The 13,673-nt window shown below is 52.4% G+C and overlaps 1 protein-coding gene and 2 long non-coding RNA genes across 9 annotated transcripts in view; 2 read left to right on the forward strand and 1 right to left on the reverse strand.

The window, feature by feature from the left end:
• Positions 1-13,673, reverse strand: part of DHX32 (DEAH-box helicase 32 (putative)) — a 59,660-nt gene that overhangs the window by 546 nt on the left and 45,441 nt on the right. For 6 of the 7 annotated variants that reach the window (XM_040486736.1, XM_040486735.1, XM_040486737.1 and 3 more), the window contains 4 exons: positions 5,616-5,807; positions 4,790-4,939; positions 3,102-3,289; positions 890-1,071 (listed from right to left, as the gene is read on the reverse strand). In XM_040486736.1, the coding sequence (XP_040342670.1) occupies positions 890-1,071; positions 3,102-3,289; positions 4,790-4,939; positions 5,616-5,807 (712 nt within the window). Of the gene's footprint in view, positions 1-129; positions 809-889; positions 1,072-3,101; positions 3,290-4,789; positions 4,940-5,615; positions 5,808-13,673 lie in introns of those variants that run through there. The other variant, XM_040486738.1, reaches the window with a different exon arrangement.
• LOC121037376 (uncharacterized) lies at positions 63-13,657 on the forward strand. The gene is made up of 2 exons (XR_005793747.1): positions 63-132; positions 12,214-13,657. It is a non-coding gene; the product is annotated as an uncharacterized LOC121037376 (long non-coding RNA).
• On the forward strand, positions 3,289-6,911 carry LOC121037373 (uncharacterized). Its single transcript, XR_005793744.1, has 2 exons — positions 3,289-4,709; positions 5,150-6,911. It is a non-coding gene; the product is annotated as an uncharacterized LOC121037373 (long non-coding RNA).

A 13,673-nucleotide genomic window follows, 5' to 3' on the forward strand; every position in this document is an offset into this window, starting at 1 on the left:
TTCTAGGATCTCTTCTCTAGGGTTATGCCACACAGTGGAAGACGCCCACCGCTAACCACCAGGGGAAACCCGTACTCGCCCTAAGGCCCATCATCACAACACGTCACATCGGGTGTTTGGGGAGCACTCCGGGTGAGTAAGAGAGGGAGTATCTTTGCCTCCTCCTCTTATTAACTGATGCCACTCCGCACCCAGCCACTGGCTACTTTGGGTTCCTGCCTCGCACGTCACTCTGTCCGGGTCCAAGTGTACGTTCAGGTGGACCCAGCATCTGCAGTAGCACCCGGGAGAGGATGCACTCCTGCTTAAAACTCTCTAGTCGGTTCCTACTGCACTTAGGATAAATTCCAAACTCTCGTGTGGCCCGGAAGCCCTCCACCTCTGGGTGCCTGCCCGTCTTCCACCTCCCCCCTTCACCCCTTCCTTCCCCACCAGCTCCGGTCTCGGCACATCCGTTCCGAGCGGTGGCGAAGCCGTTCCTCCTCAGGTTTCCGCCTGCAAACACTACTTCTCTGCAGCTTTTTGTTCCTCTTAAGATACTTTATACTTTGTTTTGTACCTCGACACTGTGTTCTTTAAAAAATTTTTTTTTTTAAAGTAATCTCCACACCTAACGTGGGGCTTAAACTCATGACCCCAAGATCAAGAGCTGCATACTCCACCATGGAGCCAGCCAGGCGCCCCTCTGCGCTGCATAGTTTATGCTGTGTTCTCAAAGGCAGGAACGTTTAGATAATCATCCACAGAGACCTGCCATTAGTAAGTACTCTCCATGGAAATGCAGATTGGTGCCAGCATAAACTTCTACCTGAAAATGTAATAAAAACTAAATTTGTCATTTACTCAAGTAGGAGTTCAAAAGAACCCCTTTTTTGTCCATTAAACTTACAGTTCAGGAGAAATTTCTGAGGTAATCCTGATGTAGTTGTTCTCTGCTATGCTGAACTTGTGGAAGAGAACCCACTCTGGCATCTTCTTGGTGATGGAGTAACCGGACCGGGGGTGCAGCTGGGCAACCTGCTTGTGGGTCAGCATCAGGTAGTTACCCGATCCGTCCACGTCCCGAGCAATCTACAAGGCAAAGGTTTTAAGAACAAAGACTTTGTGTTAATATGGAGATTGACAGACAAAAATGTTTTCTTTTAAAGATTCCTGACTATTTTGGGGCGCCTGGGTGACTCGGTCGGTTGAGCATCCGACTCTTGGTTTCAGCTCAGGTCATGGTCTCAGGGTTCATGATTTCGAGTCCCACATTGGACTCTGTGCTGACAGCATGGAGCCTGCTTGGGATTCATTCATTCATTCTCTCTCTCTCTCTCTGTCTCCCCGCCTTCCTCTCCTCTCCCTCTCTGCCCCTCCTCCACTCACTCTCTGTCCCCTTCAAAATAAACTTAAAAAAACTTTATGTAAAAAAATTTCAAAGTCTTTCATATAAAACAGTGAAAACTACAAATCTGCCACCCAAGTTTCCTATTTTCAGATCTAAAAAATAAGCCAAAACTGTGTTTTGCCCAAAACTTTCAGACAGTGACGATACTAACTTTAGTATGGGCAGGGCAGCAGGTGAAAGACAGCAGTGCCACAAATGTTAAATGTTTGGGTCAAGGAGTAACCTTGCCACGTGACGGGCAATGTACTCAAACGTCAGGTGTTTTGTGCCGGATGTTCTAGCTCTTCTGACACAGTAACGCTGATGTAGGGCCTTTTCCCACACAGGTGAGGAAATCCACATTGAAGTGCTGTGTTTTTTTTCTTTATGAAGACTAGAGTTTGAGTGGAAATACCCCAGTGTTTCTCTTACTATGATGGGAAGAGCATGCTTACACCTGTAACGTGCTGTAATTTAGGGGAGCTACATTCGTCAGCCTTCATTTTGGAAAAGAAAGAAATGAGATGTTATCTTTATTTCTTTGTTGGGTATTAGTATCACCCGTTAAATATGAACTAATTTGTGGGGCGCCTGGTGGCTCAGTCGGTGAAGGGTCTGACTTGGGCTCAGGTCATGAGCTCATGGTTTGTGAGTTCAAGCCCCACGTGGGGCTCTGTGCTAACGGCTCTGTGCCTGGGGCCTGCTTCCCATTCTGTGTCTCCCTCGCTCTCTGCCCCTCCCCCGCTCACGCTCTGTCAAAAAATGAATAAACGTCAAAAATAAAATATGAAATAATTTGCAAACCAGTGAAGTGAGGGACTGTGTCTGATGTTCAGCCAAAAAGTGTTTTAATAACTTCCCCTCTGTAATGAAGAAAGACCTTTTGTCCTTTTGGACCAAGTGAACATATTCTGTCTTGGTCCTTCAGTTCCCTCAAGAAAATGTATATTTAAATATTAAATCTTTAGTAACCTAGAGGCTTCTCGGTTTTATTTTACCTTTTTTTTTTTAATGTTTATTATTTGTGAGACCAAGACACAGCATGAATGGGGGAGGGTCAGAGAGAGAGGGAGACACAGAATCTGAAGCAGGCTCCAGGTTCTGAGCTGTCAGCACAGAGCCCGACGTGGGGCTTGAACTCAACAGACTGAGATCATGACCTGAGCCAAAATTGGACGCTCAACCGACTGAGCCACCCAGGTGCCTCTATTTTACTTTTTTAAATAAAATTTTGAGAGGGAGAAAGAGCCTTCACGCATGTGTGCGGGGGAGGGGCAAAGAGAGGGAGAGAGAATCCCAAGCAGGCTCTGTGCTGTTAGTGTAGACCCCAGCGCTGAACCCACGAATGGTGAGATCATGACCTCAAAATCAAGATTAGTATGCTCAACTGACTGAGCCACCCAGGTGTCTCTATTTTACTTTTTTAAATAAAATTTTGAGAGAGAGAAAGAGCCTTCACGCATGTGTGCAGGGGAGGGGCAAAGAGAGGGAGAGAGAATCCCAAGCAGGCTCTGTGCTGTTAGTGTAGACCCCAGTGCTGAACCCACGAATGGTGAGGTCATGACCTCCAAATCAAGACTAGTATGCTCAACTGACTGAGCTGCCCAGGTGCCCTGGTTTTCGGTTTTAAAGTTAACATCAATCAAAGAATCATCCTAAGTGAGAGATTCCTAACAGAATCATGGGAGATTTTGTAAAGACCCACCCCGAAGACGGCCCTCCCCGTTCTCACCTGCATGAAGTAGCCGGACAGAAGAGCTTTCTTTATGTTCAGAGCGTTTTCCTTGGAGCCAAAAGCAGGTTCTGCGCAGGGAAGCTCGATTCGCTTGACAATTTCTAAGAGTTCAGCTCGGATGACATCCGCCATCCTGAGTGCGCAGCAGTTGAGGAAGTAATCGTGACACCACTTTTCAACACAGTCTGGGAGGGAAAGAGGAGTAAAAGAAATGACTTGTCATAAGCTGGAAGAGCCCAGGCCGGGAACAAGGCATGATCTCCGTGTCCTCTGGACTCCTCCCCTAAAGAGGTGGTCACCTAAGTGACTGGGAGGGAGGCTGCGGTGGTTCCGGGACCCCGGCGAGCTCCACGAACCGCATGCTGCTGGCACTGACCAGTGAGTGGGTCACCCTTCGTCTGCAGCTCTGAAGGGGCACAGGAGGCTGGCCCCGACTGACACCCGTCTTGTGTACACGGCAAGGATGTACGAGGCCCCAACGTTTGATCCAACTAAGGAGAAAAGCGTACGGTAGAAGTCCCCTGAGCTGTGAAACTCTCTCTGCATGTTTATAAGAAAAGGATCACTACTGGGCCGAGTTGGAAATCGTGGGAAGCTCACCTTCCTGCCCTAGCTGCAAATTTGTATTACAGTTCAGTCACCTGTTCAGTGTGAAGTTCTTTCGTGCCACCTGCAGTCACTTAGGGTGGATCCGGCGTTCTGCCTTGCCCTGGTGGTGCCCCCGGCCTTGGCACAGTGGGCAGAAGAGCCCGGCCGTGCACTCAGGCCCACTCAGCGCGACAAGAGCACGTACTTGGGCAAACAACGGCCACCCACCCCCCTTGCTCTCAAAAGAGGCCACCAAACTCCCCGGATCTTTTCTGGCTCCACCGACAACTTTTTCTTGTCAGCTGTGAAAAATGAGTCCCCCACTCTACAGAATTCTGCCATTCAAGCGGCTGTCCTGTCTTCCAGTTCACTTCCCATCCTATCGGAGCAAAGGAGGTATAAGATGCTTCATGGAAAACGAAGTTCCCCTTGCAGGAAGGGAACTCACCGGCTGCCTTTGGGGGCCCAGCCTTCACCACACCGCCCTAGCCTGTCGGCCCCTCAGGCTCCTCTTCCTGTCTTTATTAATGCCGAGCACTGGAGTCACCCACGTACGTGTTTCCAGTTCCCTTTCCACTGGGTCCCTCTCCTGGAAACCCATGCACTCGTCCTTTCACATCAGGACTTCTGCCTCCGCTTTCACACGCGCCCTTCTGCTCTTTGCACAAGTCCCCTCCCTCCTTGACCGACCTGTGGCCTGGTTCTCTTCTCCGGCCTCCTGCGGCACACCTGTCTACTCTTCCTGTTATCTGGAGCAGGGATCTGTTCGGCTTTGTTCTCCGTGTCTGCGTTCTCTCTCCATCTAGTGAGTGTGCGAGTCGGGGAACGCACAAAGCACAGCTCTGACCCAAGGGCACTGAGAGATGGCAGTGCCCTTCTCTCTTCCCTGCACCCTGGAGGACGGGAGCTGTGCTGTGCAAGACTCTGGGTCCCCATGTCATCGTGCCCAGGCACAGCAGCCAGTGCGTTTAGGGACTCGGGCGCCATCTGCTAGGTGACCAGCAGGGCCGGAGAAGGGTGAGTTGCCAGCTCGGTTTTATTTGGGGAGGCAAGGGTGGAAACGAGTAGGTTTCTCAGAATCGCGAGCATTCACTTACGTTCGCTGGTGGAATTCAGAGCCGTGTCCTGGTAGGCCTTGTAAATGTTGATGAGGGTAAAGTGATCTCCTTCAGGATGTAAAAATGTCTTCCAACAAGTCAAGGCAGCCTCCTCAGCTCCACGCGGCAGATTAGAAAAGCAATTGGGAGCTTTAAGACACAAGAGGTCACGAGGTCAGCAACCCTGGAGCCCGCTTCATGACCTTAGCATAATGCAGAGGGAGGGGCTCACCACCGTGTGCAGAACCGCTCCTGTGTGCTTCCCTGAATAAAGGTTATTCTTGCTTACTTAGAAGTCAAAGGGATGTAGGGTGAGTTCTCATGAATGTGTCTGTCCCTTTTCACGTTTGCTTCTCACAGGTCTGGTTAGCAGAGTTAACAGCCTGCTGGTATTACCATCAGAGCAGGGGCACCCGAGACGCTTTGAGGGCAGTGGCTAGAACAGGATGGGAACTTTGAGGTCTAACGCGGCACGGCCTAGGGCCTGTTCTGCCAGTAGAAGAACAAACTAAAACCTATAAACCAAGAAGAATGAAGGTGGTAGGAAATAAACACCTAACTCTTTGGAGGAGAACACTCCCAGCAACGCATTTTTACTTCAATGTCTGATTAAGAAATTCACTGGGGTTTGATGGATTTTTTCATATCAAGATCATCCTTATAACTTTCTACCTTTCAAATCTAGTAAAATACTTCATTGTCACTTCAAAAGGTGAAATGGATTACTGCCTCCGTTAGGTACTTCATAAAATACTTCAAACGGACCTCATTTAACTCTGTCCCCGGGAAAGCCTCACAACGCGGAAGAACAGCCCTTCAAGGGTACCTGTCACCATGGCGGCGATCGTCAGCATCTCCTCTACGCAGTCGAATTCACAGGACGCTAAGATCGACTTTGAGAGTTGGGGGTCAAGAGGAAACTCCGACATGATGATCCCGAACTCAGAGAGATTCCCGTCATTGTCCAGCGCCGCCAGGTAGTCCAAGTCTTCCAGAGCCTGCATCAGACTTTCCGGCGCTAGCAAAGAAAAAAGCAGCAGTAGCTTACATCATCTACAGCCAAGAGGGCGTAACGTACTGGACTTCCCTTCCCGCACGAAACAACCATACGGGGCAAAATATGTGAAACAACCATTTACGAGACAACGGACGTCAGGCCGTGAAGGACAGGGATTCCTGAGAGGGGGACACCAATGAAGTGAGCCCCGTGGCTGCCCAGCTTAAGGCCTGGGGAGAGTTTCCCGCCTGCAGTGTCAGTGGGGACCCAGGCGGGGCCTGCCAGACTCCCTGAGTTATAAAGATGGTGCTGAGCGTGTGGGGAGACTCAGGCGGCCAGGGCCTGCAGGTGGGGGAACACCTGACAGGAGAGAGCCATAGAGAGACAGGACTCAGAAGATCTCTGAAAGGTCCCCTCGATGCATCGGCAGAACATGCGTAAGAAACTATGTCAGGCCGCAACAAGAACCATCCAGACAATTAGACGGACAGTGCCTGATGCTCACACGGGATCTAGGATACTGTCCACTTCTACCCACTGGGCTGGGAAACCTCACAACTCAGGGGCCCTGGGCAGGAGACACGGAAGGGACGAACTACCCCCTGGACGTGCACCGCTCCACTCCGCCGAACAAACAAAACCAGGATCTGGAAGGATCATCCTGCAGCCAGGATAAAGGTCAGGCATATTTATAGGAATACAAAATATCCAATACCCAACACAGCAAAGTGCACAATGTCTAGCATACGATAAAAAATTATGAGGCATGAAGAACAGGAAGCTCCAGTCCCATAATAAAGAGAAAAATTAACCAAATGAAACTGACCCAGGACTCGGATGACAGAAATAGTAGACAAGGATGTTAAGAGCTATTTGCCAGTGCACAGAAGGACAGAAGGCTGATTTTCTCTGTATCTATGTTTCCCCTTTAAATTTATATAATGTCAGTAATGGTGTGTTCATTATATATGCTTAATCTCCACCAAAAAAGATAATCCACCTATTCAAAACAAGGTGTTCTTGCCCTTGTGGAATAGGATTATATTAATAAGAAATACACGTGTTTTTCACCTGTCTAGTAGGTGACAAAGCAATAAAAGCCACAGAAAGAAGCAAATCACACAGTATTAAGCTGCTATCACGTTCTGTCCCTGAAATGGAAGGATTTTTGAGCACGACTGGATAGCTTTCCTTTGTCTGAACTCCAGCATGTGCCCGCTGAGCAGGAGACAGGCCGTGGGGACCTGAGAGGCAATTTTAACCTACTGGCATCAGGGAGTTTGAGGTAACAGTAAAAATTTCCTTATTTGCTGTTCAAACACTGCTAAGCTACTTGTCAGAATTTCAGGCAACTCGCGTGACTCAAAAGCCAGCCCGTCACCGACTCGGATTTGATAACGTCCCCTCTTTCCTAACAAGACAATGCTGGAAACACCGGGAGACACTACTGTGGGTTTTGGCAAACAGCTCGCTGCGGCTGCCCGCGATTCAGCACGTCTCCAGTCCTTTCACTGCAGAGCAGAGCAGGTGATGGGCCTGCTCTCGGCCTGTGCCACCTGGGCTGCAGGCAAAAGCAGCGGCCCCAGCGAACGTGCCCAGACCTGACATAGGTTGGAGCAGTTTTCATTCCCAGCTGGGAGAAGAGAAGTTGAACTTCCCTGTTGGTTTGGAACTCTGTCACTGAGACTGACTGCAGAGCACAGCAGGGCTGCCCAGGAGGTCCCCCACCCTCCCTGGGCCCTGACGCCTCGGTCCCGCCTGGGTGCTGCACGGAGCCCTGGTGTGGCCCTCATCCGTTCTTGGGGACCCCCAGGCAAAGAGGAGACCTCGAGAAGACGGTCCCGGGAAGGAAACAGATGGGCTGTTGAAGAAACAAGTCCGAGGGTTCTGTCAGGGAGCCATGAGATGGAGGAACAGCTGACTTGCTGGAGAAGGTACAAAAAGCGGGAAGGGAAACAAGCCTCGCAGATTAAACGCAGCTGGAGGCGTGAGGCGCTCACTTAGTTACAGAAAATGGTGTAGGAACAGTTCCTATAAATCAGCGACACTGGTGCGTTGTACGTTACAGGACCTTCAGCAACTGTCCCTGTAAGCATCTGGCTTCACGACCAGGCTCTGTCCCCAAAAGGCACTGCTTGTCCCCGTTTTTATGCCCTGCGGTGGAGGCTGCACATGGGATTACTGGCAGAAATGACTTCTTAATTCTGCTCCCACCCTCACACCAGAAAAAGGGTGTTCCTGAGGCTTGATCATATTAGAAGCAACAAGTTAATGAATGTAGATTTTACAGGTGAAGGAACTAATAATGAACTGAATAGAATTTGCCGATATTGCATGCCACACTTTAAGACCTGTCCCCAGTGTGGCCCCTAAAATTGTTTTAGCTAAAGATCAGGCTTAGAAGAGGCTCTTTATGGCAGTGTCGCTTAAGTGTGACCCATGGGAAATACTGCTAACAGATGTCTCGGGCAGAACAGGGCAAGGAGCCTCTCCCGGTAAGCGGTCCCCAAAGCCAGGGCCGGTCCCTCTCCTCCCGCCATACTCCTTACCCTGCTTTCTATCCGGTAAGGATATAGCATCAAAGTTCAATCGGAGTCATTAGAATCGGAAAGGATTTTTGAGACAGGGTGGCCTCCACTGGTAAACGGAAGAGACCCATTTTCAATGCCACACCCACTCCTTTCTGGCAGGAGCCGAGGTCCTCTGTACCCAGCCTTGCTGTGGCTGGGGCTTTTGGGCAACGGCAGTGCCCGCCTGGCACCGTCTGCAGCACGAGGCGGGGGCGGCCTGGCCCCTCCAAGCTGACCTAGCTGTGTGCTCAGACTTCTCACACGCCCCCTCTGCCCCTGACCGTGCCGTGGAAGGAGACCCAGACGAGACAGCCACGGGCACCTCCGTCACTGCCACCCCGGCACAAGCCTAGTGAGGGACCACGAGGGGAAGAAAGGAGCCGAGGCTGCTCTGTTGGCTGTTTGCTGATTGACTTACTCCCTTATAAGGATGACACTCAACTCATTCACTCGCTTCCTCCTAAGCCACTCATGGCTTCTCGTGCGGCTGGCACTTGCAAGGCCCTGGGGGCAGGTACACACGTGGATGGGGGCTCAATCGTGGCCTTCCAGAACTGGCGGTCTGAGGAGGGACATCGACACAGAACCCAACAATCCCTTTCCAATGTGCTGGGAATGCGGTTTTACCTAGGAGCGTGCCTCCACTCCCAGAGAAGCATGTGAGCTGTACCGTGTGACCGCCTCCTACACTGCCACCAACCTCCACACAGGGCTGACCGGTTCAGGGTGGGCCCCTTCTCCAACAGAGCCGATGACTCTACGGTGGGAGTCTTAGGAGTCTGGACCCACAGAAACCGGGATTTCCAAGGGCTGACTCAAGACATCGTAAGGCTCGAGGCAGAACATGGCTAACTTTCTGCCATGTGGACTGAAAAGAGAGCAAAGGAGAAGAACCACGAGAGAAGGATCTGGTTCGTTGGAGCCATGTTGGGCTCTGCGCAGAAGTGTGGAGCCTGCTTGGGGTTCTCTCCCTCCTTCCTCCCTCTCTCTGTCCCTCCCTCTCTCGGCCCCTTCCCTGCTCGCACTGTTTCTCCCTCAAAATAAAAGAAACAAGTACACGTTTTTTAAAACTGTAGCTTCTGGTCCCGAGTGGTTTTAGGACTGGGACTTGGGCATTGCGTATGCTGCAAAGTCCACAGAAGGAAGAGACTGAGGAATCAGATGGCTCTGGGTTGACAGCATAGACTCTCACGTCAGGACTTTCAGGGAGTAGGTTAAGAGTTTGATTCTGAAAATAGGAAGGAAACACTTCTGCTTCCCTGAGTTTCAAAGGACATGCTCATAGGCATTTGCCTACTTCCTACCCCCATACACTATACACGGCACTTTTGCATAATCTCATTTAAATCTCTTTTCCCCAAGTTCCTTTATTTTGAGACAGAGAGAGAGCGAGAGCACACAAATGGGGGGCGGGGGGGGGGGGAGAATCCCAAGCAGGCTCCACACCACCAGGGCGGACACTGATGCAGGGCTCAGACCCGTGAACCGTGAGATCATGACCTCAGCCCAGATCAAAAGTCGGACACTTAACCAACTGAGCCACCCAGGCGCCCCCTCATTTGAACCTCTTTGTAACCCCCTGACACAAGAGGGCAGACACTGTATCCTCATGCTACAGATGAGGAAAAGGTAAGTGACCTGCCAAAGGCAGAGGCCTGAGCGGCCCAGTTCGGCGAAACAAGGATGTGAGCCCAGGCCTCTGCACCTGCAGCACGCCTCCTGGCTCCACGTCCAAGCTCTGCTGTGACCCTCCGCGATTCCTCAGAGGCAGCCTGGTGCTGCCTCCCAACGCCTGTGGTCTGGCATCTGCTTTTCCCACCGTGGAAACCGCGTTGTGTGCACCCGTCCGCAGCTCAGGGCCCACGTGCCTGTCGCAGAGTGTGGGTAGGAGTCATGCAGGTGGTGACAGACATAGTATTTACCGAGTGCCTGTGCGTTTAAAATTTTTTTTAACGCTTATTTTTGAGAGAGACCGAGCATGGGCAGAGAGGGAGGGAGACACAGAATCCGAAGCAGGTTCCGGGCTCTGAGCTGTCAGCACAGAGCCTGATGTGGGGCTTGAACCCACAACCCGTGAGATCATGACCTGAGCCCAAGTCAGACGCTTAACCGACTGAGCCACCCAGGTGCCCGTGTGCCCATATTTCTAAGGACCCCACGCATGGTAACTAATTCATCTTGACAATTCTATGAACCAATTACTCTGATTACACTCCCATTCAGATGAAGAAACAGACCCTGAGAAAGTGACATAATGCTGGATGTGACACAGCGAGCCAGGGGGGCGGGACCGGAGCCCTGGCAGTCTGCTCAGGAGCCTGAGCTTTCAGTGTCCCTCTGCCCTGGCTCCCCAGGGACGGCCCACTCCCATGTCTTGTCCCAGCTTAATCGTGCACCCTCGAACGCCCTGGCCTGGCTAACAAGTCACTTGCTCACAGGACCTATGAAGAGCCTAATGCGGATCAAGAGCTGAAAATGCTTCCTTCCATTCTGTGCCTTACAAAATCTCTCCCATTCTCAGCTTCGCTTTCTGAAAAATTACTTTGTTGCTTCCAGCATCTTCCAAGATCCTCATTCAGCCGCCCCTGGGTTGTTCTACTTTATCTGTGCCTCTTTTTCCCGTTCCCACCCGGCCACCTGAACGCTGCAATAAACTCCGCGTGGCCTCAGACACTCATTTGCAAACCCACGCTGGGCCTTCCTGCCGGGATGGCGCCTGACCACCTGCTCACCTCTGGGGCTGTCTGGGGGCGGCGGGCAGCGGACGGAAGCGTCCTTGGCGAGGCTCTGAGTGCCACTGTGAGCGTGGAGTCTGCAGCCCACACTCCCTCTGTTCTCCTCTCAGTACAGACTGTAATGTGTAAAGACCCTTCTGTGAACCCCGAAGCAAAATACCATGTTTCCAGTGACATAGAGACCTGCACGCGTGCTTCTCCAGTGTGTGCACACACGGCTTTACCGTGGCAGCCGGAGTTCCAGAAGATCCTGATTTCTTGATGCTGGACTCCTCACCGCAGATCAACCCATTGCAGCATCTTTAATCCCTCTTCCTGCCCACACCGATGCTGGCTTCTGCAGCCCCGACTTTATTCTGTCCCTGCGTGCTCTCCCGTTTTCTTGAGCTCTCATCCTGCACATGATGTCTGGCAAGTCTGTGTGTAGGGGTTCATCTCTCCTAGATCATTCTGAAGCCAGTGGTCTGGCCACCCCCAAAATGGGTTCTGCCTCCTGATACACAGATGACCTCTGATGTAGCCCAGTGCACCGCAGCTGGTTTGTCTCCAGTTGCTGTGCGGGTGCCATCGCCTTCCCGGAGGAGGAGACGTGGTCAGTCTGTCCGACGCCTCCGATGCAGACTGCCAGTGATGGTGTCGCTCACGATGGAGGCCAACAGTCAGCACTAGGCAGGAAAAAACAACTGGTTCTTTTTTTTTCTTTTTTAAGAGATCAGTATCAAGGGAGTTCAGTGAATAGCCGGTAGCCTAGTTATGCCAGATTCAGTTTCACATGGCTCATGAACCCTGAAAAGGGTAACACGTTTGCTGCATTGCGTATTTCAATTAGCATCTGAATTAATGCAGCAGCTGCAAGCGTCATCTTTATTTCCTTCTAAAACGATGAGTCAGACTTAGTCCACAGTTCTCTTTTCCCCGAACACAGCACAACACGGATGTGTGCACGCTGTCAGGAGACAAAAAGGAGCTGCCCCCCAACCCTCTGTCCCCAGTTCTCAGCTTCCAGACAGCACAGCGAGAGGCTGGCGGGAGGAAGTGGGGTCTGCCCTGCTGCGGTTTGCCGTCCGCTCTTTGGAATCTTTGACGTTACAAAGCCTGCTTTTCTTCTCCCTTCCTGGCAAGGCCACCAGACACCTACCGTCTGGAACGGGAAGATACCCGGGGACCCGACACGCGGTGACTCTGGGGCCGGAGCGATGAGCGGCGCAACTGGAAGAGTGGGTTTCAGAAACGAAGCACGTCTCTGCAGAGCTCAGTCCCCGGAAGCTCTCGGCAGGGCTCACTGTGGCCGCCGGGCTCTGACAGAAGCCGAGCCGTCTGAAGCCGAGGTCACCGTGAGAAACCTGAGAAATGGGGGCGCGTGGCCCAGACCCTCGCTTGCTTCCTCAGCGACCAGAGGAAAAGCCGGGAGAACGATGGGTGGCCGTTTGACAGCCCCGGGGTGGAGGCTACCGGGATATTGTCCCCCGGCCCCGTCGGACTCCCCACGATTCCCGTGACCCCACACTGTCCAGTAAGACAAATGCTCCGAGCCGAGGTCGCCACACACACTCTACAACCTTACGTCCCCAGAGCTCCTCCTGCCTAGGTCGGTGCACCCAGCAGACACGCATTCCTTGCTTTGGCCGGTGACCCAGGAGCCGGGCCCCAGGAACGCTCTTCTCAGGCAGGGAGGCCGGGAGCCAAGCAAAATCGGCTCATGTCCCCCGAGGCCCGTGGGAGGGTGGCGCCGCGTGGCCGCCACCCAGGTGCTAGCCCATTTTCCCAGGTACGTTTCCTCGACGCACATCCTAACTCCGACTTCTTCTCTGTCCTGTCTGCGTCTCGGCTCCTCTGCTGCTCACCCTGGAGAAGGTCTTCCCGCTGCCCTGTGCTCTGACACCTGCATCCTCTAGGCCCTTAGGGAAGCCAGTCTCCCTCCCAAGGACAGCCTCTCCGGGGGCTCCGTGCCCCCCCCCCCAGGTCATGGTGGCTTCCAGGGGCCCCGCAGATGGTCCTGCAGACTTGGCACAGTGGGCAGATGGGGCAGGGACACGGACACTGCAGAAGAGCTTTCCGCAGTCCTTCTTCTGGAAGGACAGAGAGCTCCCGGGAGGAAATGGCTGCAGAGGAAGTAGACGGATCTCAGAAGGAGCAGCTCGAGTCCCTCTCCCTCCTGGAGATCCCCCTGCTCCTTAGGTGAGAAAGTCTGCACTGAAAATCTAAGACCCCAAAGGGTTCCCCAGAGTAATTGATTTTTCACGGTGTTTACTGGGAGAGTTTTGTTGTAAAACTCTGAAAGGCTCCAGGGAAGGACGCAACACTGGTGCAGAGCAAGGTGCACCTGCCGGGCCCTCAGGGTGAGGAAACTTCTGGCGATGCTCCTGGGGCGCCCTGAGGCGGCAGGTGCCGCTGGTCCCACCCACGCTGACTTCTCGCACCCTCCGCACAGGGCCGCGCCACTTAGAAGGACAAGCTGTCTCCACTGTCGACTTTGCACCTGTCACCTTTAGAGCACCTTCCTCTTAACCCACTCCAAATCCTACCAGTCATTTTCGGAAATATTTGAGAAAGAGTTACTCTAAAATAACGTACTTCTCGGG

The sequence above is a fragment of the Herpailurus yagouaroundi genome, unplaced genomic scaffold (genome assembly GCF_014898765.1).
Source record: "Herpailurus yagouaroundi ecotype Mexico unplaced genomic scaffold, PumYag 163, whole genome shotgun sequence".
NCBI lineage: Eukaryota > Metazoa > Chordata > Mammalia > Carnivora > Felidae > Herpailurus > Herpailurus yagouaroundi.